We start from the raw sequence: 27,158 nt of genomic DNA on the forward strand, positions 1-27,158 counted from the left end.
AAGTTGCCCAATTCATTGAAAGAAGTCTACAAATACTCCATGCACCAGTCCAGAGAAGCTGCAAAGAGGCTTGATGTCGGCAGGTCTGCTCTAGATTCTGGGGGGAGAAGCAAGGAAATTAAAAAAAAAAAAAAAAAAAAATCCTTTGAAAAATTGAAGACTGTAGCACATCTACATGAGAAATGTACAATTGCTCTAATATACCAGGCTAGCAGTGTTCTGCTATGGGGAAAAGGAGACCTTAAGGCAAAAAGCCTTTAAAACGGCTTTAAAATTTCTACAGTCAGCAAGGAAGCAAACAAAATCTACAAGGCAATACCAACAAACCCACATCAAATTGGAGATGTCCATAAATTTCTTTTTTCTTTTTAATTTCTTTTAGTTGTAGATGGAACACAACACCTTTATTTTATTTATTTATTTTTACATGGTGCTGGGGATTGAACCCAGTGCCTTACACATGCTAGGCAAGCGCTCTACCACTGAGCCACAACCTCAGCCCTAAATTTTTACTAATTGATAGAGCAATAGAATAATGTTAGTAATACTTCCAAATTTTGACCATTTGTTTATAGCAGGCTATAAACAAATCTCAATAAATTTTTAGAGAACTAGTATCTTAAAGACCATATTCTCTGGTCAGAGTTCACTTAAATTAGAAAGCAATTTTCAAAATATATTTTTAACATAATTTTAGAAACATAACTTATGGGTCAAAGAAATAGGAATATCTAAAAATATATCTGAATAATAACAAAAATATTGCAAATCAAAATTTGTAGAATGCAGCTAAAGCAGTGTTCAAAGGATGATATATAGTCTTAAGAAGACTAAAAGAAAGATGAGTTTTTAATACAGAAGAAAATTATACCCATAGAAGCTAAAAGAAAGGGATTCATAAGGATAAGAACTGAAGGAATAAGAGAAAACAAAAATAAATGGATCAATAAATCTGACTCTTTGTAAAAATTAATAAAACTAGCAAACTTGGCAAGACTGACCAAGAAAAAAGAGAAATATTAATCAAAATTAGGAATAAAATCAATATTTATAATGAAGAGGTAGTATAACATATTTTTAAAAAGTATGAATTCTAGAGCTAGAATAACCTGTTTGAATTGCAGTTCTACAACTCACTGTATGATTTTAGGAGAACTACTGAACTTTTCTATGCCTCAGTTTCCTCACCTGTCAAATGAATATGACAGTATGGTATCTATCTTTCCCACTCCCCACACCCCCAGTCCTGGGATTGAACCAGGACCTCATGCATGCTAGGCAAGTGCTCTACCATTGAGCTGCATCCCTGCCCCCTTTTTAGTTTGTTTTGAGACAGAGATTCACGAATTTGCACAGCCTGGTCTCAAACTTGAAATGCTCCTGCAGCAGACGCCCCAGTGGCCAGAATTACAGGCCTGTGCCAACGCACATGGCTATAATGGTACTGATCTTAAAAAATTGATTTAGGACCAGGCACGGAGGCAATACCTGTAATTCCAGTGACTGTGAAGGCTGAGAGAGGAGAAGCATAGGTTCAAGGCCAGCCTTAGAAACTTAGCAAGACCCTTAGCAACTCAAAAATATTAAAAAATATTAAAAGGACTGGGGATATAGCTCAGTGGTAAGGTGACCCTAGGTTCAATCCCCAGTACCAAAAAATAGAAACAAAACAAAACAAACAAACAAACAACAAAAAACAAGTTGATATAAGGATGAAATGAATTAGTATTTGGGAAGTACTTAAAGTATTGCCTATCATGCACTAAGTATACAAGTATCAAATATGTAAAGTAAACAAAAGATGCAACAGAGATACAATAGATAATAAAATGATGATAAGTAGAGTATATTTCAAACTCTATATTGTTTGAAAACTTAGAAAATTGAACAAAATCCTATAAAAATTTAACTATTTATTTATTTTGATACTGGGGATTGGACCCATGGGCACTCTACCACTGAGCTACATTCCCAGCCCCATTTATCTTGAGACAGAGTATGCTAAGTTCCCCAGGCTGTTCTTGAAGTAGCAATCCTCCTGTCTCAGCCTCCCAAGTTGCTGGAATTACAGGCCTGTGCCACTGTGCCATGCTAAAAATTATGACTTTTTAAACTAAGCCAAGTAGAAATAAAAAATAGCACTAACTATACAGAAATCAAATCAGCCAGCAGTAGTGGCACATAACTACAGTCTCTACATGCTTTTCAAAACACAGACAAATTTAAGGAGGTATGGTAGTGCATGCCTGTACTCCCAGTGGCTTGGGAAACTGAGGCGGGAGGATTGCAAGTTCAAAGCCAATCTCACAACTTAGGAAGGCCCAGCTGGGGATATGGCTCAGTGATTAAGCACCTCTGGGTTCAATCCCTGGTACAAAATAAGTAAATAAGTTTCATTTTCATACATTCTTCTAGAAAAGAGAAGTTGGAATACTCCCCACTCATTTTATGAGGCAGGTATAAATTTTAAAATAAGAACAATATAAGAAAGGAAAAGAGAAGATCAACCTGACATTACCAGAGATGAAAAATCTTAAACAAAACATTAGTTAACAAGACCTATCAATATATAATGGCCTAATATGAGAACATCTTAATGTAATTTACTAGATTAATAGATTGAAAAAAGAAAATCTATGTACCCAAAATAGATTCAGGGCAAGTATTTGAAAAAAATCTTGCTTAATGAGAAAAAAATCTTTCCAGAACTTTCTAAAAAGTATCTACAAAAATCTACAAGAAATATTATTTTCTACCCGTGAGACCATAAACACGATTCATTTAAAGTCAAGAAAAGGGACTGTGGTTGTAGCTCAATGGTAGAGTTCTTGCCTAGCATGTGGGAGGCACTGGGTTCAATCCTCAGTACCACATAAAAATAAAATATGGGCTGGGATTGTGGCTTAGTGGTAGAGCACTTGTCCAGCATGTGTGAGGCACCACATACAAATAGATTCTCAGCACTACATACAAATAGATAAAGTCTCATCAATAACTAATAAAAATATTTTTAAAAATTCTTCAAAAAATAAATAAAGGTACTGTGTCCATATACAACTAAAAATATTTTAAAAAACAAAATAGAAAAACAAAATCAAGAAAAGCTTGGTATGGGAGCTCATGCCTATTACCCACCTATTCAGGAGACTGAGGCAGAAGGATTGTTAAGTTTGAGCCCAGCCTCAGTAACTTAGTAAGACCCTGTCTTAAAATAAAAAAAAATAAAAAGGGTTGGAGATGTACCTCAGTGGTAGAGTATCCCTGGGTTCAAATAAAATAAAAAATATATAAAACTATCCTAAAGTTCTTATCATGGACTTACTGATTTCTCAATTCACAAGGAAGAAAAAAGAACCAGAGTCAGGGTCTTTTTTTTTTTTTTAAGTCGTAGATGGACACAATACCTTTATTTATTTATTTTTATGTGGTGCTGAGGATTGAACTCGGTGCCTCACATGTGCTAGGCAAGTGCTCTACCACTGAGCTACAACCCAGTCCCAAGAGTCTGGGTCCTAAAAGAAAAAAAGTGAGGAATTCATCTTATACCAAGTAAAAGCAGTGTGGGACTGGTCTGAGGATGGACCAAACAGAATGCCCAGAAACAGACTTGCAGATATTTGGAAACGTACACATGGCTGAAAGTCCATGAGAAAAGGACAGCATATTCAAAATGGTGGTGGACAACTGACTATCCACATGGAAAAAAATTAACTTGGACCCCCTACATGCCATCATACACAAAAAGAAACATTTTGTGATTTTATAATGCTTCAAAATGGAAGTAATTAAAGATCCAGAACAAAGTTCAGGAAAGAGATTGAATCTGGACTCAACATCCTCATACTGGGGTCAATTACCAATTTGGTCTTCAAGAACATTTGAACTGCTTTAAAGAACTACAATATTATAGGTCAAAAAAAGGACCAGGTTTCTTCAGAAGGATCATTTTATAAAAATGCTGGCAAAGAGAAGTGAGAAAAAAATACAAATATGTAAGTAGAAGACAGTTCTGAAATTTGACATCTTACTTTGAGACAACCTGGATATAAATTACAATCACCTCTAGAGGAAGGTACAGATATGATTAGTGAATGGGTGAGCCCAAGTTTAAACAGTTGAAATAAAATAAACTTCCATTACAAAATCAGAATATACTTCTAACAGATGATCCCCTTTTTGAGTTAAAACTGTGAAGTATCATTTTCAAGTATTCCAGAAATACTAGAAAGTTTGTTATCTATCGTGGTATACAGAAACGAACAAGAACACTAGGATAGCTTGCAATTCACCAAAGAACTAAAAGGACCTATCGAGTACAGAGTTGCATGATAATCACACAAGAAACGGAATCAATAAATCATGTATTCTAAACTTGGGCCCACCAGACTTATCTTTTCTGCTAGGAGAAATGAAAAGCAAAAAAAAAAGAAAAAGGAAAGAATTCCTGACAGTCACACACACAAACATTGCAGATAACCTGAAACCCAAGCATTAGCATTTTTGTAAGGCTACTTCATTCAGTCTACCTACCTGAATATTCTGGCAATATTGGTACAGACGTCCTTGTCATCCATGTACTGTTCCAGCACTGTGCAGAGCTGGGGAAGGGTGCCAATGCTCAGGAACTTACTTCTTGCTAGTGGTGAATCAACCAAGTTTCTCAAAGTAGCAGTTGCCTAGGATAAAAGGATGTTTGCACAATTTTTTATTTTATTTTATTTTTGTACTGGGGATTGAACCCAAGGACACTTAGTACTGAGTCACATCCCTAATCCTTTTTTTTTTTTTTTTTTGAAACAGGATCTCTCTAAGTTGTTTAGGGCCTCTTGAAAGTCTCTGAGGTTGGCCTCAAACTTGAGATCCTCCTGCCTCAACTTCCTGAGCTACTGGGATTACATATGCCAGGTGGTTGTGCCATTTTTTAAAGCTGGAAAATATAGCCATACCAATTATGTAACAAGGCACAATCCACCCCATAAAGTTCTTATATCACTAGGTTAAATAAACCAAGTTCCTATTATGATTCTCCCATTAGAGAACATGGGCCTATGCATAATAGCATGAAATGAAAACAAAGCAAGCCTAATTTTCAAAGATAAAGAACAGAATATTAATAGGCAATTAGTAAGCCAAAAATCGGGGTGAAGCAAATTATCACCTGAGTTAACAGTCACAAGATCTTCAATTGACCCCGTGACAACCACATCGGTTCCACAGATTAGAAACTTCTTGCTCTATTGTTCTTAAAAATACCATCAAAGATGATGTGCCAAAGAATATTTAAGACTATTAGACTTATTCTCTTCCAAGATGCAAGTACTGAGATTTTGCAAATTTGTCTTATTTTGTAAAACAAGTTCAGAAAAACTGTGTTTGCCTTTGTCTAAGAGTAGAGAACAATTCAGAAAATCTGCAAATTGATTTGCTATTATCTAGTAATTTTAATATATGGTGTGATCTTTCCTTGTGGGATAGTACATGCAAGCTATTAAGAAAGTCAGCTCAGTGCCACCATTTTCAAGTCTGGGTTAGTTAAATAACCTCCCAGAGCGTATTTTTTCTCATCAATAAAATGGAGGTGGTGATAACTGCCCTGTAGTTGTGAGGATTCAACGAGATGAGATGTGGAAGGGCATTGCCAGTGACCATCACCTAATGGTGATGAAATACCATGGGCTCATCCCCACCTTTATTGAGGAACTTCTCACCCAGGAAGCAGAAGAGAGAACACTGGCCTTAGAGTCAACTAATGGGATTCGGTTCCGAATCGCCTCCAAGTTACTCATTCGTCCACTCATTCATCCACTCATTCGTCCACTTCCCCATTTCCTTATCTGTAAAAACAGGGTTATCATCCTGCTCACTTTCAGGGTAGTTGTGTGTATCAAATAGAAAAGATGTGACAATATATTTGTACACTAGAAAGCATTATATAAATGTAAAGCATTGTTACAGCCATAACAAAAAGATTTTGTAAGATTTTTAAATATAACTACTTGAAAACAGAGAATATTTAAAAAATATGTCAAATGTGTACCAGTCATTTGTAGCAATTCAATTACAGACAACTCAGTAAATTCTTCCTTGAAAGCTTCAGGATCACAAATGCTAGCAGGGAGCTAAACGACTCAAGCATTCAACCTGTCCATGAATGTGTAATACACTCTTCTAAGTTAAGATCAGGTCTTTTGTGAAGACTAATAAACTGTTCTCGGAATTCCAGGCCATTGCTTCCATAAAATGGAAAATTCTCATCATCTGACTGGGCTCTACCTGTTCTTCTAAGACAGCCCAGGCCTTTGGGCACTATTGGTTTATCTCAATCCAAAGGATGACTCACACTTTCCTCAATGGAGACCAAAGAACACAAATGCCCAAGTAAATCCTGACCTGAACTGGGGCAGGCAGAGACTATGGGGAACCAGTTCCAGTCATGTGCACATGAATGGTTTCTTTCCCCTGGTTCCCAGGGCTTAGAAGATTGGCACTCGGATCCTCAGTCATCTTCTTCCTCACTTCATCTAATATTTGGTAAGGGATGTTGTTAGCAGAAGGAATCATAGTTTTCCTAGGAACTTTTATTTCCTTGTTTTAACCTAAATTTTTTTTTCTCTCTTACCCCTTTCTTACCTCATTAGAAGAAGTTAAAAGACAGCTCAAGGTTCTTCTGCCCCAAAGCATTACCTTTTATAAATGGTCCAGATCAGGAATGGAAGCACACATAATTATGTCATATATCATCCTATTTCAATCCCTACCCATCTGCTACACATATCAATCACATTATATAGAACACACATAATTATATTATGTACATTGAATATTTCCAAATTTGTCCATGTGGGGCTAGTAGAAGATACATGCATGAAAATGTATACCACACACTACCTTGCAATACCTCAGCATATGACACTACCATCTACTTAGCTGCTCAAGTCTCATAATCCTGTCTTGCTGCTAGAGTCACCAGAGGCCCTGCTGGCCTTTTGCCATTGCTCCTAGGGTGAGATTCAGTACCCTGACCATGGTCTATAAGTACACATGTGATCTGGTTCTTACAGACCCCTAAAACTTTATCTCATACCATATAATCCCTGATATACTCTATTTAATGTTAAGTCTTCCAGTCTGTCTACTCCTGTGGATCAGAGGCTTTCATGGGGCAGATACCTTGTTTCTCTTCCTACCACTGTGCTCCCATGTCCAAGACCAGTGCCTGGCATGAACATCTACAAAGGAAAGACGGGGTACAAATTGAAAGGTTAAGATACCAGAAAACCATGAATTAGGCAGACAGTATCTCTGAGGCAGATGGATTATGAGATAATTTTAAAGGAGCTGAGTAATTAAATACTGGATGAAAGAAAATGGTCTTTGTGGAAGGGGAGTGGTTCCCTGTGTATTTATTCCCTCTTCATCTCATTCAAACAGACTCTGAAACTCCCCCACTCCCTTCCCCTTCCACACCTGATTGGTCACCTGTTCTACCTCTTCTCTCCCTCACCAGGTCGCCACAGCTTCATCTCTTACCCCAACTCCATAGTCCCCTGAACCAGCTCCTGCCACAGTCTCTCCCTGTCTGGCTCATCTTCCCATAGTGTCCACCGCTGCCTAAGGGGCTCCTCAAAACCCGACCTTCCCTGTTGGGAAGATGTCCCAGTGTCCAGTGGGCAACATCCATATCCATTTTCCAGTGCACAGTTCACTCTTCTGAGATCTTGTCGGAGCTCACTTCTTGCACCTCCCTTCATCATCACACTGCCCTTTTTCGGACTCTACACCACAAAGCATCACAATTTCACCCCTTTTTCCACTTAGAATGCCCTCCTAGACCACCCGCTCCAGGCTTCTCCCACTGGAAATCTGCTTGTTTTCCAGGACCCAGCTCAGTCCCGCTTGTCCTCATGAAGACTGTTTAGTGGTTCTATGTCAATGCCTGCTCATGCCTCTAGAACCCCATCATAGAATACTAATCACTTGCTCCTCACCCCTCCCCCATGGTGAACTCCTCTAGTGTACAGCTCTTATCCCTCTTTCTACTCAGAGGACAATAAAATGTGCTCATGAAAGCTCTTACTGTTCAGGTGCTGGCTTGCTAGATGAAACACAGAAGGAGAAGGGGAAGGAGGAGGGGAACAGAGGGGGAAGCAGGAAAGGAGAGGGGTCAAGGGAGATTTTCCCCTTTAAGCAGCCTCTGGCAAGAAAGTGCAGGGGATATCAGAGGCCTGGGTGAACCAGAGCTTAAATCCCTGAGGGAGAAGGGCCTAGAAGAGGTCACCAGGCAGATGCAGCTCTGCAGGCCCCTACTTTGAGAACTGCCACCAATCCCGATGAGCCACTACTCTCCATGACAGGTGGGGATGTTGTGCTGAATGTTCAGAAGTGGAGAAGGCTGAATGGGAGGAGAGTCTAGCTAAATAGAATGGTATCAGTGAAGGCGAGTTTCTACTCTAGTTTATATTGCTTCAAACTGTATTTTATCTTTTTATTGAACATAATCTTTTTTTAAATTAGAGCTTTATAGTTCTACACAGTAGCTGGAGTCATCCCAACAAACTCGTACCTGCATGGAAATTGATTTCAGTTCATGATCCCTCCTTTCCTGCCCTTTTCCCTCCTATCCTCCCTCCCCTCTCCCATTCTCCTTCCACTGCTGGACTTCCTTTCACTTTATATTTGATTGAGTCTGCTACCTATGCATAAAGGTGAAGTTCCCTATCGTATATTTACATATACACATAAAATTATTTTTAAAGAATTCTTTCTTGGGTTGGGGTTATGGCTCAGCAGTAGAGCGCTTGCCTATTACATGTGAGACACTGGGTTCGATCCTCAGCATCACATATAAATAAGCGAAATAAAGATATAAAATAATAATAATAATAATAAAGTGTGCACCTACAACTAAAAAATAAAAAAAAATTCTTTCTTATTCATCCTTCCATTCTGCCTCTTGATCTCCTTTTCTACATTATTGATCTTCCTTTATGTTATCCTATCCTTTCCTCTCCTTTCCTTTATTTTACTCTAGCTTCTGCATATGACAGAAAATGTTCAACCATTGAGTTTTTGATTTTGGCTTATTTTATTTAGCATGATAGTCTCTATTTCCATTCATTTACTGGCAAATGCCGTAATTTCATTCTTTACATCTGAGTAGATATCTTTACAACTGAGTAGATATCTTTTTGTCTCTAATATGAACATACACATACATATATTATATATAATACATATGTGTACACATATTATATGCATATATACATAATATATACCTTTTATATATAATATATAGAAAGAGATATCTGTTCAGCTGTAAAAAAATGAAATTATGGCTTATATGAAATGTATATGTGTAGATAACATAAATACACATTATGTAAATATGTATATGTACATATATATTTAGAAATTGTGCTATATATGTATATATAAGATGTGATAAGAAATATCACAATTTCTGAATCCATTCATTTATTGATGGGCACCTGGGTTGATTCCATAATCTAGCTATTATGAAATGTGCTGCTATAAACATTGAGGTTAGGGTTAGGTATTGTTACAGTATTCTGATTTTTGATCTTTTGGAAGAATACCAAGGAATGGCATAGCTGGGTCATATGGTGGTTTCATTCCTAGTTTTTTGTTTGTTTGTTATTTCCATAATCACAGAGTGCTGGGGACTCGAACCCGGGCCTCCAGCATGAGAGACAGGCATTCTACGAGATAGGCTATATGGCCTGGAAATCTGGAATTGTTTTTGGCTTTTTTTTTTTTTTTTTTGGGTGCTGGGGATCGAACCCAGTGCCTTATGCTTACAAGGCAAGCACTCTACCGACTGAGCTATTTCCCCAGCCCCTCATTCCTAGTTTTTTGAGGACTCTCCACACTGCCTTCCAGAGTGGTGTTCTAGTCTGTAGTCCCACCAACAGTGGTATGTAATTTTTAAAATCATCTCCAAATCCTTTCTTAAAAAAAAGAAAAAGCACAAGTTACATGTATACATAGATGCTTATCTAACTTTTTTTTTTTTTTTTTTTTTGGGTGCTGGGGATCGAACCCAGGGCCTTGTGCTTATAAGGCAAGCACTCTACCAACTGAGCTATCTCCCCAGCCCCCACTTATCTAACTTTTTAAGGACTTACTGAAGCAAATGCCAACCTTAACAGTGTCATTTCACTATGAAAATAGCAAATTAAAAAATATGAGCTTTCATTCTTATTTTTTCCATCTTGTAATCTGCAACTGTGTGAGACAGACATATGGAGTCAAAAGGCAACCAGTGGTAAGAAGAAGAAAAAATAGAAGACTGGGCCTGGTGGTGCATGCCTGTAATCCCAGCTACTTAGGAGGTTGAGGTAGGAGGATCGCAAGTTCAAAGCCAGCCTCAGCAACTTAGCTAAGCCCTAAGCAAAATTAGTGAGACCCTGTCTCAAAATAAAAAATAAAAAGGGCTGGGGACTTAGCTCAGTGGTTAAGTGCCCCTAGGCTCAATCCCTGGTATCAAACAAACAAAAAAAACCCCAGCATTTTGATACAGTAAAATTAGAACCCAAAAGATTTAGTTTCTAGTCTCTTCCTCTTCCTGTAAGCAGCCTCAGGTGATCTGTGAAAATATCCGCTACTCTCTTGATCCTGAAAACCCCACAAAATCATGCAAATCAAGAGGTTCAAATCTTTGTGTTCACTTTAAGAACACCCACAAAACTGCACAGGACATCAAGGGTATGCATATCCGAAAAGCTACCGAGTACCTGAAGGATGTCACTTTAAAGAAGCAATGTGTGCCATTCTGGTGTTACAATGGTGGAGTTTGTACGTGTGCCCAGGCCAAACAATGGGGCTGGACACAGAGGCAGTGGCCCAAAAAAAGTGCTGAATTTTTGCTGCATATGCTTAAAAATGCAGAGAGTAATGCTGAACTTGAGGGTTTAGACGTAGATTCTCTGGTCATTGAACATATCCAGGTAAACAAAGCACCCAAGATGTGCCACCATACTATACTTGCAGAGCTCATGAGTAACCCATACATGAGTTCCCCCTGCCACATCGAGGTGATCTCACTGAAAAGGAACAGATTGTTCCTAAACCAGAAAAGGAGGTTGCACAGAAGAAAAAGATATCCCAGAAGAAACTAAAGAAACAAACACTTATGGCACGGGAATAAATTCAGCATAAAATAAATGCAAATAAAATAAAATAAAATAAAATAAAATAAAGATTTAGCTTCTCTCTTTTCCAAGGTGACTATCAGTACTTATCAACTTATCAATTTCAAATATATTTCCAACTATTAACTAATTAAAAAACTTTAGCAGGGGCTGGGGAGATAGCTCAGTTGTTAGAGTGCTTGCCTTGTAAGCACAAGGCCCTGGGTTCGATCCCCAGCACTCAAAAAAAAAAAAAAAAAAAAAAAAAAAAAAAAAAAAACTTTAGCAAATACCAGCAAACTTTGTCTTAAACCATGGGGACTTAAGTTACAACACAGGCCCAGCCTGTGTCCCCACTCCTGTATTCTCTTCCACATGGGGTAAGGTATAAGGTAGAGAAGGCTGCTTCTGCCCATTTCCAGAGTGGATGACACCCCCCCTCTTTCTTTTGCTTTTATCCTCCCTCAGAGTCCTCAGTCCCCAGGGAATTCAATGAATTCCGCCCTAGAAGTGACCAGCTCCTCCTCCCAGATCAGAGGAGCCTGTGGCTCAGAACCCACCATGGAACTCTCATTTGACGAGCATCAGAAGTTTTCCCAATTTAAAAAAAAAGAAGTTTTCAAAGAAACCTTTGGGACATAACACACTTGGAAACTGTGCCCTTAATTGTCTGGAAGTTACGATGCTTCCTCAATCAAATTCAGCATCAAGATTCAGTTTTATTTAGTTTTATATATCAAATGATGTTTATGCAAAGGATCTGAGAAGCTACATCCTGGCCTATCTCATGAACTTTATTTCATTTGCTCCTTAAAACAATCCCCTAAGGTGAACAGCAAAGGTGTTATGTGCCCTATTTTTGAGATGAGGAAACTGGGGCTCAGAAACTCTATCAGTTTCCAGGTAGGCTGATGGCCTAGGCTTCTCCTTGTCCACTGCCTTCCCTGCTTGATCTGGCATTTGTCTCTAAACACATTTATTTTATTTCTTAATCATCTGGAATATCCATAACCAAAATCCCTGGAGCTTTATTTCAACTGCCAACTGCAAAATGGTTCACTTCCCACTGATGATGTGAAAGAATAAATACAGCCGCCAGAGACCACAAACAGTGTCAAATGATTTAAAACCAAAGCCACACCATTTTCCAACCTCAGCTAAACCATCTCCCTCTATTAATAAAAGCACATTCATTTTTGGATTTGTGCCCAACTGAGACCACATATATGCCCAAATCAGAGCCTATGTGGTAACCCAAGAAGTTTCACATTGTCTCACATATGATTAGTACAGCTCTGGCTGATTATCTAAAAGAAACTCATCATGAGATGCTGTACACATGAAACCATGGGTACCAACAGTTTCTATGCATTTATTGGAGCTTGTTAAGACATATGCATATAAAATTATTATTAATTTATGATCCTTGATAACACTTGGTGTCTGGCTCTCTATGGAAGCCAACTTGGCATATTGCTGCTGTGGGTGTCCTACTTCAGCAGGAAATGATTCTGTCTGCCTCTAGCCCCCAGTGTCCTACTTTGAGTCTCTGGCATTTGCTTATGTTTGTTTCCCCACTTATTGACTCTATGCCAGTTACCTTGGTAAAATGAGTAGGTAGCTGATTCTTCTAATTGTGGCTATTACACATAACAATATAGAAGAACTTTTGAATGTCATTAAAATATTATAGAATGCCAATATGACAAAATAAAAAAATGGATCTGAAAAAGATGCACTAGGAACTATCCAGTAAGGTCTGGTGATGCATCTCAGTAGTAGAGCTCTTGCCTACATGTACAAGACCCTGGATTAGGTACCCAGAACCCACAAGAAATAAAATAAAAATAAAATATAAATCAAGAAGTAATACAAATTTTCACAATTACACATTAAATTTCCTGACATTTCTTCATTGCCACAACAAATATGTCTACAGTACAATGAAGAAACGAGACTGCACAAGCACAACAGTAGGACTGTAATGGAAAGAAAATGGCTGTCTGTGGGAATGGCAGGCATGGACACTCATTTCTGCCTTTGGTGCTCCCAGCTGCTGAGGAGAGAGACATCATCAGCACAAAGCTCCCCGCCTGCTCCACACCTCATTTCCCGAATGGTGAGCTTGGGACAGGAACTAAGCACTGCAACCCAGCCCCTTCCTGCTCAGTCTGCTCCCTTCCTGGTATAGCAGTGAGCTGCCATCAGGACACAGGGTGTGTTCCTCTGCTGCTCCAGGGACAGATGACCTGTGACTAGCAGGGGAATGTAATCTGAAGGTTCAGGATTAGAAGGCAGGCCTGCCTCAGCTATAAGCTACATCTTTCAACCATGGTGATAACCTCCTCCCCAACCCCATCCTCCTAAGTCTCTTGTTTCCAAGTTTATAAGTTTTTGGTCTCTAACTCTCCCTATGTTTTCATATCTGCTGTCCCTGGAGAGTGAAGCGGGCAAGAGTTGCCTACAGGCAGCTCCTTCCCAAGAAAGTGAAGGGCAGGGAGGGGGAAATCCAGTCTCTCATGACGAGTGAATGAGTGGTTAGTTGCATTGCCTGTTAATGGTATTCCTTTATAAGAAGGAAAGTCCATAAGTAGAAAAAAGCTGTTCCTTTCCCATTAACCAATATATCATTAAACATTTTATATCAATAAAATGCAAGCACATGCCTGTAATCCCAGTAACTCAGGAGGATTGCAAGTTTGAGGCCAACCTCAGCAACATAGTGAAAACCTAAGCAACTTAGCAAGACCCTGTCTCAAGAAATAAAAAGGGCTGGTGTTCAATTCCCACTACTCCAGTACCAAAAAAATAAAAACATAAAAAAACAAATTAACAAGCCTTACAGTAATTATCATAGATAGGGCCAAAAGAAAAATTTCATCTAATTTCAGCAACAATATGCTACATACAATATGCTACACAAAATAAGCCAGACATAGTATTCTTGTTAATTGTATTATATTCATACCAATTTCCTGATTTCAGCAACATTATGTAAGATGTTGCCATTGGGAGAAGCTGAGTGATGGGTACATAGGACCTCACTGTGCTGTTTTATTTTATTTGTTTTGTGCTAATTTAGTAACATCTTATGAATTTATACTTAGTTCAAAATAAAAGTTAAAAAGGGGGCCAGGGGCTGGGGTTGTGGCTCAGTGGTGGAGCACTTGCCTAGCATGCAAGGCACTGGGTTCAATCCTCAGAACCACATTAAAAGATAAATAAAGTTATGCCCATCTACACAAAAACATATACGTGGTATATTCCATTTATATTAAATTTTAGAACAGATAGCTTATCTTTGGTGAAAGAGATCAGAAAAATTGTTCCCTGGAGAGGTGGGCAGGATAGCAGGGATTATGGGAAGGGGTGGCATGACATTCTTGAAGTGAGCACATCCCTGTAATTCTACCTAATTGGAAGGCTGAAGCAGGAGGATGGCAAGTTCAAGACCACCCTCAGCAACTTAGTGAGATCCTGTCTCAAAATAAGAAAACAAATAAAAAGGGATGGGGGTATAGTTCAGCAATAAAGTACCCTTGGGTTTAACCAATTCTGAATAAAGAAAGAGAAAGAAGAATAGAGAAAGAAAGAAAGAAAGAAAGAAAGAAAGAAAGAAAGAAAGAAAGAAAGAAAGAAAGAAAGAAAGAAAGAAAGAAAGGTAGGTTGAGAGAGAGAAAGGAAGGGAGAGAGGAAGGGAAGGAAAGAGAAATTTCTGAAGTGACAGAAATCTCCCATATCTTGATAAGGACAGAGTCACATGGCTGTCTATTTTTGTCAAACATACAAGATCTGAACATTTCACTATATGTAAATTGTACCTCAATCAAAACGATTAAAAAAACTTTCATCTGCTGTTTCCTATTCGAGCAAAACTTTCAAAAGAAATGCTTTAATTTTTTTTTTTCTGTTTAACCACCAAATCTCCAATAATCGTATTTCCCTCAAATTCTAAATACAAAGTGAGAAGGAATAAAGGACCAACCTTTCTGAAGACTCCATTTAGAAAAAGGAAGGACATGGAACTGCAGGTAGCTGGTGAGGAAGGGAAAGAATCTGGATTGGGGCAGTCTTGGGAGGCACTTGCAGGTTTACAGGCCAAAAACAGGTGGGGGAGAGGAGACCTAGCAAACCATGACACTGGGGTGCTACAGAACAAGTCTCATGTCCAAAGCGGGGGAAGTACACCTTTCTCTACAGATTGAACTCAGACTCAGATGAGCTGGGTGAGGGGTATGGCTCAGTAGTACGGCATTTGCCTATCACACATGGGCCCTGGGTTCCATTCTCAGCACTGCAAAGAAAAAAACCCAACAACCCCATTTCACCAAATCAAATGAGTCATCTATGAAGGGGTGTGTGATGGGGGAAAGCTGGAAATACAAATGAACCAAAAAAATAGGAATGTAAATTCAAGTCAGCCTGGTTTTATTATAATGTTTTAGGTACCAGGGATTGAACCTAGGGGTACTTAACCACTTAAGCCCCCTTTTAAATTTTTTATTTTAAGACAGGGTCTCACTAAATTGCCAAGGCTGGCCTTGAACTTGTGATCCTCCTGCTTTAGGCTCCTGAGTCGATGGGACTTCAGGTATGTGTCCCCATTGCCACGGTGCCTGAAGCCTGGCATCAGTCTAGTTTTAGTAGTTACATTGTAAACCTATAAATTATGTAGCTGTAAATGCAAATATGTTGGGATTTTGAATTACAGTAAAGCAACTTTGTACACAGTGTCTCAAGACACAGGACAAATGAGACAGGGGAACTTGGGCTTGGCTGTGATTACTACATCCACAAAAGACTCTTCTCCATTCCCCAGGAAGGAGGCATGATGAAGGTCAGGCTTTCTGATGCAGATAACTCCAACTCTTGTGTTATGCCTTCCCACACTATTGACCTTTAAAGGTCAAAGGTGAACCCAACACCTCCTGATAATCCATTCTAGCTCAACATTGACAAATGCCTATTTCTGTCTGTGTCACCTCCTTGGGTGCTATAATTTCCTGATGACCTTTAGGGGACCTGTCTGCTAGCTGCCCTATATTTTCTTTCTTTCAAATTTCAGCAAGCTCTCCTTAAATTCTAGTATTTTGAAATGAGCCAACATGCAGTTTTACCTGCTTTACCATTAGGATTTTATATGCAAACTTGCATCTCCAGTTCTGCCAGCCAGGAGTACACATGCACAGATAGGGGGCCCCTTAGTTCACCTGGGCATCTCTTGTTCTCAAAGTGTTATTACATGTCCCATGAACAGAACTGAATGCAACACTGATCATGTGGAAGTACCATGGTTTTGCAGGATGAGACATAGGAATACTATTATCTGGTTTCAGGGACCACCAAAAAGTAGTCACCTTCTGCCAGCTGTCTTGTTGACCGCGATAGTACTTGCCACCAGAGCACGCCTGGCACGAAGTAGCCATTCACAAACAATTGTTGAAGTGAATGTCTCTTGGTTTCAGCTTTGTGGTGACATATAAGCATGTGTGTACCTCTACACACATACATGAGAAATAGCAGATAAACAGCCTTCAAAACCAACATTTCAGTATTTTTCCCTCTAAGCACCATTTGTTTATCTGCTCTAAAGGAGTCTTTCTTTGACACCCATTCTTTCATATCCCGTCTAGTCAATCTAAAATCTAACTACAGCAGCACCTCTTCATTGTTCTCCTGCCTCTGAGATCTTAATCCTTCCATCTGGCACCTGGACATATTCTTCTCCCATTATTCCAGCATTCTGATATTCATTGACTTGATAGCTTATGATTCACATTCATCTTTTGCCACTCTGATCTCAGTTGGCCTTCCCCATGCACTGACCTCTAACTGCTCCTGCTGCTCCAAGGTCATTCTGCGGCCTGGCATTTGAGACCCAAGGCTGTGTCTGAATCTCATCTCCCATGACTCCCTCTGTTCTGGACAGCTTTACATCCTTGGCATCTCCAAACACACCAAGCCGGGTATTCAGCACCCTTTCCCCTTTGTTCCTATTTCCCAAATTCCACACAACCCTCAGGGTTCAGTTGCAGAAGATGTTTTCCATTCATTTGGTGGGCTCCAACATTGTGGCTTTAGAGAAACAGGATGATTCTAGCCCTGTACCAGATGCTAATATGTGAACACTGATAACATGAGGTTCCCAGAAAAGTGGGAAAGCTTTCGAGGCTTCCTGGTGGCCAGCTATAAAGGATAGGCAGCTCTTGCCATGTTCTCATTCTCTCTGGCCTACAGACATTATTTTATTCTTATTACAACCTCAGGTTACTTATTTATTTCCCAATTGAATATATTTGCTTTTAAAAAAATGTCTCATGAGCTAGAACCATGAAAACTGGTATAACAAATACTTCCACTGGTGGCCAAATCTGTCTGGGGTTGAATCTGCACATGATCTGGCTGGTGAAAAGCCAGTGTAGAGCAGAGTGTTTCATCCATTCTCCTGGTGAAGTCCTATTGCTCACATATTATCATTCATATGATACAAAACAGCTTTTCCTGCTTGTTTGTTTTTATACCAGGGATTGAACCCAGAACACTTAACTACTGAGCCACATTCCCAGCATTTTTTTATTTTTTATTTTGAGGCACGGTCTCACTAAATTGCTGAGTCTGGCCCCGAACTTGGGATCCTCCTGCCTCAGTCTCCTGAGGGGCTGGGATTACAGACATGTACCACCGTGCGGGACATGTACCACCGTGCCCAGCGCTCTTCTTGGTCCTAAGTAAATACAAAGGAATGTCCTGTGTAGGGGATTCTGCAAATGAAAAGCCTTTCCTTCCTCTCCAAATTTGTAAACAAACATTTGATATAAAACAAACATGTGATACAGTAGACCCAACCACAGCAGGAGCACGTTCTCAGGTGATAGCAACAATGGGCTCCACTTTCTCCTGTTGGACAGGCTGTGGGGTGCTGACTGTGTTCTAGGCAGAGGCCCCACCCATGCCAGATCCTAGTCAGGTTCAAAGGAAAGGTTTGGAGGCAGCAGACAGCAAGGAGGAAGTTCTATATTAAGGAAAGGGGGAGCTGAACTGCTGAGCCAGTTGGCACCCCAGGATGCCAAATCCAGGGAAAAGGGAAAGAAAAGCAAAGAGGAATGGAGGGAGCAACAGCCTGAACTTGCTGGCACCCCAGTGCCCAGTTTCTTGATTTGACATATTTTTGTTGTAAGAGCACACAACGTGCCCTCTCTCACTCTCTCTCGCTCGCTCTCTCTATATATATGATATGTGATATAAAATGATATCTATATAATGGGTTGGAAAGACCTTTTTCAACTAGACAAAAATTCCACAAGCTCTTGCATACAAATTTAAAATGGCATAAACATCTCAATATGGAGATGACTGAGAATTTGGGATAAATCCTTATCAGAATGTTATGTAGTCATAGAATAAAATGTCTATAGAGTTGAGGCAAGAAACTTTAAGTATTATTAAATAAGAAATGAGAAATGCATAGAATATCCCATTTTTAAAAACCTATCTGTGTATTAAAAGATAATGAACACATCAGTGCAAACAACATTAGAAACTGGATGGACCAGAAGGAGAAACAAGAGAAGAGGGTGATAGAAAATAAAATAAAAATTCTTAGAAATAACCAGCTCCCCAATAAAAAGCAATATATATATGCATATATTTAAAATCCAAATTGGAGATGGGTTAGAGCATCTCAGGGTAAAATAATTCAGGTGACTTTTATACTTTTTCTTATACTTTCCTACATTTTAATGCAATTATAAACATTATGTAATCAGAACTCTTTTCAATAAGGAAAAAATATGAGTGATCCAAACATTGACAGCATGAAAATAATGTTTCTTAAGTCTTCCTGGCCAAAACATAGCACACCAGTAGAATTCTGAAACATTCATGACCAAAGAGGTTTTTCACAATCATCTTCAAAATGGAGAAAGCCCAAAGTCCAAAATTAATAATTGTCATAAGTATTTTAAGCATCTTGAAATTAGAGCCTAAATCTAATTTTTAACACTTTTCAAAAGCTTAGAGCACACCAAGTGCTCAATCAATTCTCATTAATTGACAAGCACATTTCAAATTACATTATTATATCAAAGATGCTATTATTTGATATGCAAATGCTATTAAGAGTAGAATTTCATCTAAAATAATAATATGAGAGCCAGAGAAGGTTTGAAAATAATTTAAATAAGAAATTTAATCTGCCACAAAAATAGTAATAAAACTACCATATGACAGATTTTTTCCATCTGCTCTGGTCATATTAAATGTATCTAGGTGGGTGCAGTGGTACACACTTATAATCCCAGCAACTAGGGAAGTTGAGGAAGGAGGATTGAAAGTTCAAGACCAACCTTGGCAACTTGGTCAGACTGTCTCAAAATAAAAAACAAAAATAGCTGGGGATGTAGCTCAGTGGTAAAGTATCCCCAGAATCAATTCCCAGCTCTGTCAAAAAAAAAAAAAAAAAAAAGAAAAGAAAAGAAAAAAAAAAAGAAAAATATAGTATCCAGTTTTTTGTACATACTCTATGATAACTGAATATCACTGATTTCTGCTTATTATTATAGCTATAAGAGTCATGACATTAGCTACCAACCATAAACAATCATAAACAATTTCTAGACCAGGCCCATCTTCAAAACACTAAACTGCTTGTTAAAATTCTGACTGTAAGATGCAACTGTTTTGTGGAGAGATGCAGCTTTTTGTTCTTCTAGCCTTGTTTTCTTTGCAGGGCAGTGGAAGTGGATGTCCCCCAGTTGGGTGGAGGGCTGACTTGTGAAAAGTCATGGAATAGCCTCAACGGGGTAACTGGGCACCAGGCTCACACAGGGCGGAGATGGAGCAGGGGCTGCTGCCCTTGATCCCTGAGGCCTGGGATTCCCACCTGGTGAGGAACTTCTCATCTGCCATTCTTTTAGGCGACAAGTACTATTAGGTAGCACAAAACTAATTTTATACATCTAACATTTTCAAGTAAAATACTTACCTGGACTAACAAGTGGCCTGAATTAGGCAAATGTATCCCACACTTCTTGGTGTTCTCATTCATTTGCTTTACCAAATATGTCAATATTTCCACAGCACCTTTGCTGATCATTTCATTAAGAAATCTTGGATTTCCAGAAATGAATTTAATAGTCCCCATACAGTATAAAAAAGCTTCGCTGTTAGTTTGCAGGTCTTCACTTCTCAGTACCTCTAATAATGATTCTGCCAAAAAGATGAATTATTAAAAATGAGTGTAACAGCTGGAAAGAAACACATTAAAGCACTTGTATGTGAACATCAAATACAATTTGTGAGCTATATTTGTCCAAAGGTACATACAAATGCTTATTAAGAATCACTCAAGTAAGAAGAGCTTATTTTTAGCTATAACAAATCTCTGTAATAGTAATGATAGCAAAAGCATAGAATTACTAATACATAAATATGAAGGTATTCTTTTAATCAAATACCACTCCTTATCTCTTACTAATATTTACCAGTCTTAATTTTTAGTTACAAAAATTTCAAGTTATTATAGAATAGTAATAATCAAAGTATTTCATTTATTTATTTAAGTACTAGGGATTGAAATGGGGTAGAGAGCTTTACCACTGAGCTACATCCCAGCCCTTTTAAATTTTTTTTTTTTTTTTAATTTTGAGACAGGGTCTTGATAAATTGCTGAGACAATTTATCCTTCAGCCTTAGCCTCCAAAGTTGCTGGGATTATAGGCCAGCAACACCATACCCAGCTAATTAAAGCATTTTAAGAATTTGTGTTGTACACAGTGGTGCACACCTACAATCCCAGTGACTCGGGAGGCTGAGGCACAAGGATTGCAAATTCAAGGCCAGCCTCAGTAACTTAATGAAACCTTGTCTAAAAATAAAAAGGGCTGGGAATATAGCTCAGTGATAAAGCAACCCTGGGTCCAATCCCCAGTACCAAAAACAAACAAATAAACAAACAAACAAAAATAAAACCAAAAAACAAAACAAAACAAAATCTTTTAAGGATATATTTTTTTGCTATGTTAAGGGAAAATAAGTCAAGATAGGAGCTTAAACTCCATCGCCATAGAAAAGGATAATTTGAATAAAACATCCATGCTTTCCCAAAACAATTAAAGAATCTTCATCCAAATGACATATAACTATTAGTTTTAGGAGTAATCCAGGAACTCTGATAAGGGTCATAGTGCACATCTAATATTTAAATTGCTAAGTCTGGCCTTGAACTTGGAGGCCTCCTCATAGTTAAGTTACTTAATGTCTGTGTGATCATTCGTCAGATTTGTTTTCATTCAACACTTCTCAATTAGCTGATTCAGTGCTAGACATTTCTTTCAGAACTGGTTATGTCCCAGTATTCTTGGGTAAAAAAAGAGGTTGAGATCATTTATCTTGTGTTACCAAAAGAGGACTAAGAGTGTTTTCCATGTCACTGCCTTCTCCTGTACCAGCAGCATTAATTCATAAAATATTTGTATTTACATAACTAAGCATCTTAATTATTTAGAGGCATGTCAATACCCAGAGGTGCTCTACCAGCTACATCCCGGTCTTTTTTATTTTTTCTTTTGAGACAGGATATCCCTAAAGTGCCCAGGTTGGCCTTGAACTTGCAATCCTCCTGTCTCAGCCTCCCCAGTTACTGGGATTACAGGTGTGCACCATCACACCTGGTTCATATTTCAAACATTTTGATGTCAGATTTCTGTAAAACTTACAGATTTTGGGAGGTGGGTACTGGGGATTGAATTCAGGGGTACTTGACCACTGAGCCACATGCCCAGCCCCATTTTGTATTTTTATTTAGAGACAGGATCTCACTGAGTTGCTTATTGCCTAGATTTTGTTGACATTGGCTTTGAACTTGCCATCCTACTGCCTTAACTTCCAGAGCAAATGGGATTATAGGTGTGTTCCACTGCCCCTGGCTTACAGATGTCTTTTAATTTTAGTCATTTCTACTAGATCAAAAGACTAAGATTTTCAATTATGACAAAAATTAAAATTCTTCAATTATGTCAAAAACTGTTATGTGTGTTTCTTCTAATAGTGAATCCATGTTCCAGAAGTAAATTTTCAAATGATTCTTTGTAAAGTCACATAATATAAGTATTTATAAGACAAAACCAAGAACCAGTCTGTCACACTAGTCACCAAATGATAGATTAAACAGAAACACAGAGAAGGATGAGCAAAAGTAAACATTATATAACTTCTGCATATTACTGGAAAACACAATATTCTTGCCACCATTAATTATAACTTTTGTCTCCAAACTTTTCATTTGTGCCCAAGTACACCATATGCTTAACTATGGCACTAAATGATACTCACCCAGGATGTTGTCATTTTGAATCAGAGAATCATTCTTTTCATTCCTGCTAATTTTAAATATAAGTTTGCAGACACTAAGTAGATTCTTTCTACTCACTTTTAGCTGCAGAGAAAGAAAAACACTTCCATTTCTATTGCAGAGGGAAATAAAGATATGGCATGTTTTTTAAAAACACAAACATCTCTATTAAAAGCACAGCAAGATTTTTTTAAACAACTTTCTGAAGAAATCAAACTTTGAAAAGTTTGGTTCTAATATTTGCCAGCTATGATATCTAATGATCGACTCAATTATACTAAATATGATACAAATGATCTTTAGAGTAAGAACATTTTAATAACAAGCATTTATTTCTCACTTTATAAAGTCAAATTTATATCTAAAGTTATTTACTTTTTAAAGAATATAGGAAAAAGAAAGGGGACAGGATAATGTTAATCAATTTAATTAAATGGAGTAATTAATTTAAAACACAAAAGCAAAGGAGGATTAATGCCAAAATTTCAGATAAACTAATTTTGAAAAGAATCCATAATGGAAGTAAAGGAAAGAAAATAAAGGCAAAAAGATGTTCTCTCCATCACTTGCTTAAAAGAAAATTTTAAAACTAGTACTATTTGATTAGATCATATATACATACATACATATATATGGTTTAAAAGTTTTAAGGAGGGCTGGGGCTGTAGCTCAGTGGCAGAGTGCTTGCCTAGCATGTGTGAGGCACTGGGTTCGATCCTCAGCACCACATAAAAATAAGTAAAAAATAAAGGTACCGTGTCCATCTATAACAAAAAAAATATTAAAAAAAAAAAAAGTTTTAAGGCTATTTCTGGAATGCTTTGAGATAATTGCTGATGTTTGAAACTGAAAATTACTTTCTAAATCATTCAAAAATATCTAAGTAAATTAAACACACAGCAATACAAAAATATACTTTTTAAAAAAAAAATGCACACATACAATAGGGTGACTTGTTTAATCAAATAGTCTAAATCATCTGTGTATTTATCTAAAGTAGTAAAAAATAAATATTAAAAAACCCTAAATGTCCAATATTAGGGAAGAGTTTAATGAACTGTGGAACTGCAATATTATTCTTATTAGCCAGTTACAAAACAGTGTAACCACGAATGCTAGGCTTAAAAAGAAAAGCTTCTAGAACCCACTGTTAGATGGGAATATTACGTGACCTCTTTGCAACAATGTAAAAATGTTTGTAAGAATGAGGTCATCTGAACAAAAAAATATTTCTGTGTGAAAAGGAGAACATAAAGGTCATTATTTTACTATTAAAAGCTATATTTAACATTGTTAATTGGTAAGTTCCAGTTAGTTTTAAAAGATAATAGAATTCCCAGAAATGTTTGTTAAAGATTTTGTTCTGTGTTTGAGCCACAAATATCTCCTGAGCACTTTTTGTGCACCAGGCACTGCGCTGTTCACTGAAGGAGACCCCAAGAAAGATGCCGTCAGCCTCAGGCCTGAGGGGCAAAGGGTGTGGAACATGGCCCACCCGGCCATGGGTCACTGGCCCTGCTGCCCTAGGCCCTTTTCACATTATTTCACAGAAATTCTGCATATGAGGGGATGCCATTCCCATTTTTCAGCTGAGGAGTGTGTGCCTTGGACAGACCATAGAACCTGGGCATGTACTAGGAAGGCAGGATGGCAGGTTCCACCAGCCCTACTGAGTCAGAATTTGCATTCTCACCAGCGCCCCAGGGGATTCACATGTGCCTTAAAGTCAGAGAGGCACCATTTAGGAAGCCTTAGACACCCTAACACATAGCAGACTGGAGATTTCTGCTCTAAGGCAGAAAAGGAAATGGGAACTTAAAAAAAAAAAAAAAAATATATATATATATATATATATATATATATATATATATATATTAGGTCTGGGGATATAGCTCAGAGGTTGTTTGCCTACCCTTTGGTAAGGTCCTGCATCCAATGCTCAGCATGGGGTGGGGGGGTTAATGAATAGGTGGTTAGAACAACTTTATTTAAAAACTTTAGAAGGGGACCTAAGAAAACAGAAAAATGTTTCTATATTAATAGAAATATTCTTAATGTTTTTATGATTTGGGAATATATTTAAATCAATTGACTATCTTCCACTAAATTGTGTATCCTTGAGAAAGCTACGATTCATTTCCTAAGTGTGGTATGTAGCATGTATTCCATACTTAACAAAACTTTTTGAACGAATACAAATCACCCCCTACCCACTTTGAGTCTTACATTCTTAGTGAAAAATGACAAGGAAAAAAACTAGTTTCAGGGTTTTCATCAAAATAACAACAGGAAGAAGAAGGAGAAAAGGAAGGAGAGGAAGAAGGAGAGGGAGAATGAGGAGGGAGAGAGAGGAGGAGAAGAAAAAGAGAGGAAGGAGGAGGAGGAGGGGAAGAGGGGGAGGAGAAAAATGAGGAGAAAAAGAAAAGATAAAGCAGGTGTGGTGGTGCCCACCTGTAATACCAGCAAGAGGATGGCAAGTTCAAAGCCAGCCTCAGCAACTTAATGATGAAACCCTGTCTCTAAATAAAATACAAAAAGGTCTGGGGCTGGGGCTCAGTGGTCAAGTGCCCCTGAGTTCAATCCCCCGATACAAAAAAAAAAAAAGAAAAAGAAAGAAAAAGAAAAGAAAGAAAGGAAAGATACCCACAATTTCCAGGCCTAGTATACAGCTTAGGTCAATTTACATGCAAAGCAAATTCTTTTAACTTTGTTGATAACTGCAAAATGATGACTTTAAGATATAAAAAGGTAATGGAAGATGACATTATATGCACAGACTACGTGCTGTGCTGTAACCATCACCACCTGCTAGTGCTTTGGGTTATCCTCTCCCCACAGTACTTGCCGTACCCTCTGCATTTGACGCTCCCACTGTCTCCCTGCTACAGTGCCCGCAAGAGAGGGGAAGGCTATCTTATTCACCTGGATTCTCGGTGTTAGGAAGAATTCCTGACAACATAGGTTCTTGTGGTAGGGTAATTTTCTTAAGTTAAAAATAGTAACTTTATTCTATTTAAAGCAAAGTTGGTAAACTAAACAAAAGTAAGCAAAATTTATAAATCATCCTACTACCACTCTGTATAATCACAGTTGACATACTGGTATTTCTGTTTTTCCTTTTTTGTTTGCAAAAGGTGCTAGATTCCTGCCCCAGAATAGAGCTGCATTCATACTGTGTATATGTTTGTACGCTTTAAAACAATCTTAATATAGACTGACATATTTTTGTAAGCTGTTTTGATACAAAGGTTAAAATTAAAATGGCTGTCTGGCAAATCTCCATTTAACCAAAGAATGTAAGAAAACAGAACTAACATTATGCTTGCTCAATGTTTTTAACTATAAATAACTTTAAATGTCTGAATTATAATACTAAACTGGTAGAGAGAATAAATTTTGGAAGTAAAGAAGTTTCATGTTCTATATATCTTTAGTCTTTACTGATTTTTCTTTGACATTTCTTATGATGTGGTCCTCTAAAAATTTACATAGAATCCTATCACCAAACCTAATCAGAACAGGATCTTATCTGTAACATCACAGGGGATTCAGGAAGTAGACAGGAAGTTGGACTGGATGGTTCTGCAGGTCTCTTCTTACCTGGTGGTTCTGTATTGAAATGGAGACAAAAGCTACCCAACTCTGGAGTTTGAAATAGAGTCTTGCCTTCAACCAGCAAGGTGGCCCAATGTCACCAGGAGGTCCTTACCTAATCATATACCCAGTTCAGAATGTGTTCTCTGCCTGACAGATCATTTTTGCCCTTAGAGGGTTAAATTGTGTCCTGTATGTAATCAATTTGAAAGACTCATTAATAACCAAGATTAATTTTCTCTGCAAAGTATTAATGAATTCATGAATGCCTATTTCTTTTCTTTTTTGACCTGGAGTGGAACAAGATGTCTAGGAACCAGATGAAAAGGGAAAGGCAATTCTTGGGTGCTGGAAGCCTGGGTCCTTCATAATTTCACATTATGTTAATTACCGGGCGTTAACAGAAAGCTTTTACTTTTATGAAACCAGGTTAACAAAGCTTCATTCATTGTTTTTGCGGCTCTCTTAGAACATTCTATAATAATTGTGGCTTATCTTTTGGTTCCAACAGTTTATGGCTGTGACAACAAAGCACTCCCCTCAAACAATGATAGCATTTTGTTCTAGACGGAGTTCTACAGACTTTTATTTGGTGTCTGGCCTTTTCTTCCAACACTTTACAGGAGCCTTCAGTGACCACTGAGGGACCTTCCTGTGACCACACGCAGCTGTTTTCCTCTTTCACACGGTTCATAAAGCACCTGGCTATTGTGTCTGTGACCCAAATTACTTTATTTCTTAAATTATATGACAGAATCAAGCAGCCAGATGAAACCACAGGACAGAGGCCACAGCCTACATGGCCTGATACTGATCTCCAGGCGTTACTTGAGCAACTGTTTTGAATATATTTGCCTATTGCCTATTGTTGTTCTTTTCTTTTCTTTCCTTTCTTGACTTTTCTTTTGCTTTCTTTTTTTCTTTTTTAAAAAAATATGGTCACATTCCAAATATAAGAGATTGTTTGAACATTTTCTATGTACTCCGCCTTATTTCCTTAGATAGTACTTCCTTGTCAAATTCTGGGATGCCAGTTTATTTTGTTTTTGTTTTCAAGACTCTAA

At 38.0% G+C, this 27,158-nt stretch overlaps 1 protein-coding gene and 1 pseudogene across 5 annotated transcripts in view; one reads left to right on the top strand and one right to left on the bottom strand.

Moving 5' to 3' along the window:
* Nucleotides 1-27,158, bottom strand: part of Armc2 (armadillo repeat containing 2) — a 122,115-nt gene that overhangs the window by 45,876 nt on the left and 49,081 nt on the right. For all 5 annotated transcript variants that reach the window (XM_047559148.1, XM_047559147.1, XM_047559150.1 and 2 more), the window contains 3 exons: nucleotides 22,482-22,584; nucleotides 20,134-20,357; nucleotides 4,531-4,676 (listed from right to left, as the gene is read on the bottom strand). In XM_047559148.1, the coding sequence (XP_047415104.1) occupies nucleotides 4,531-4,676; nucleotides 20,134-20,357; nucleotides 22,482-22,584 (473 nt within the window). The remainder of the gene's footprint in view (nucleotides 1-4,530; nucleotides 4,677-20,133; nucleotides 20,358-22,481; nucleotides 22,585-27,158) is intronic.
* Nucleotides 10,713-11,208, top strand: LOC124989165 (60S ribosomal protein L17-like; annotated as a pseudogene).

Source organism: Sciurus carolinensis, chromosome 7 (genome assembly GCF_902686445.1).
Source record: "Sciurus carolinensis chromosome 7, mSciCar1.2, whole genome shotgun sequence".
Lineage (NCBI taxonomy): Eukaryota > Metazoa > Chordata > Mammalia > Rodentia > Sciuridae > Sciurus > Sciurus carolinensis.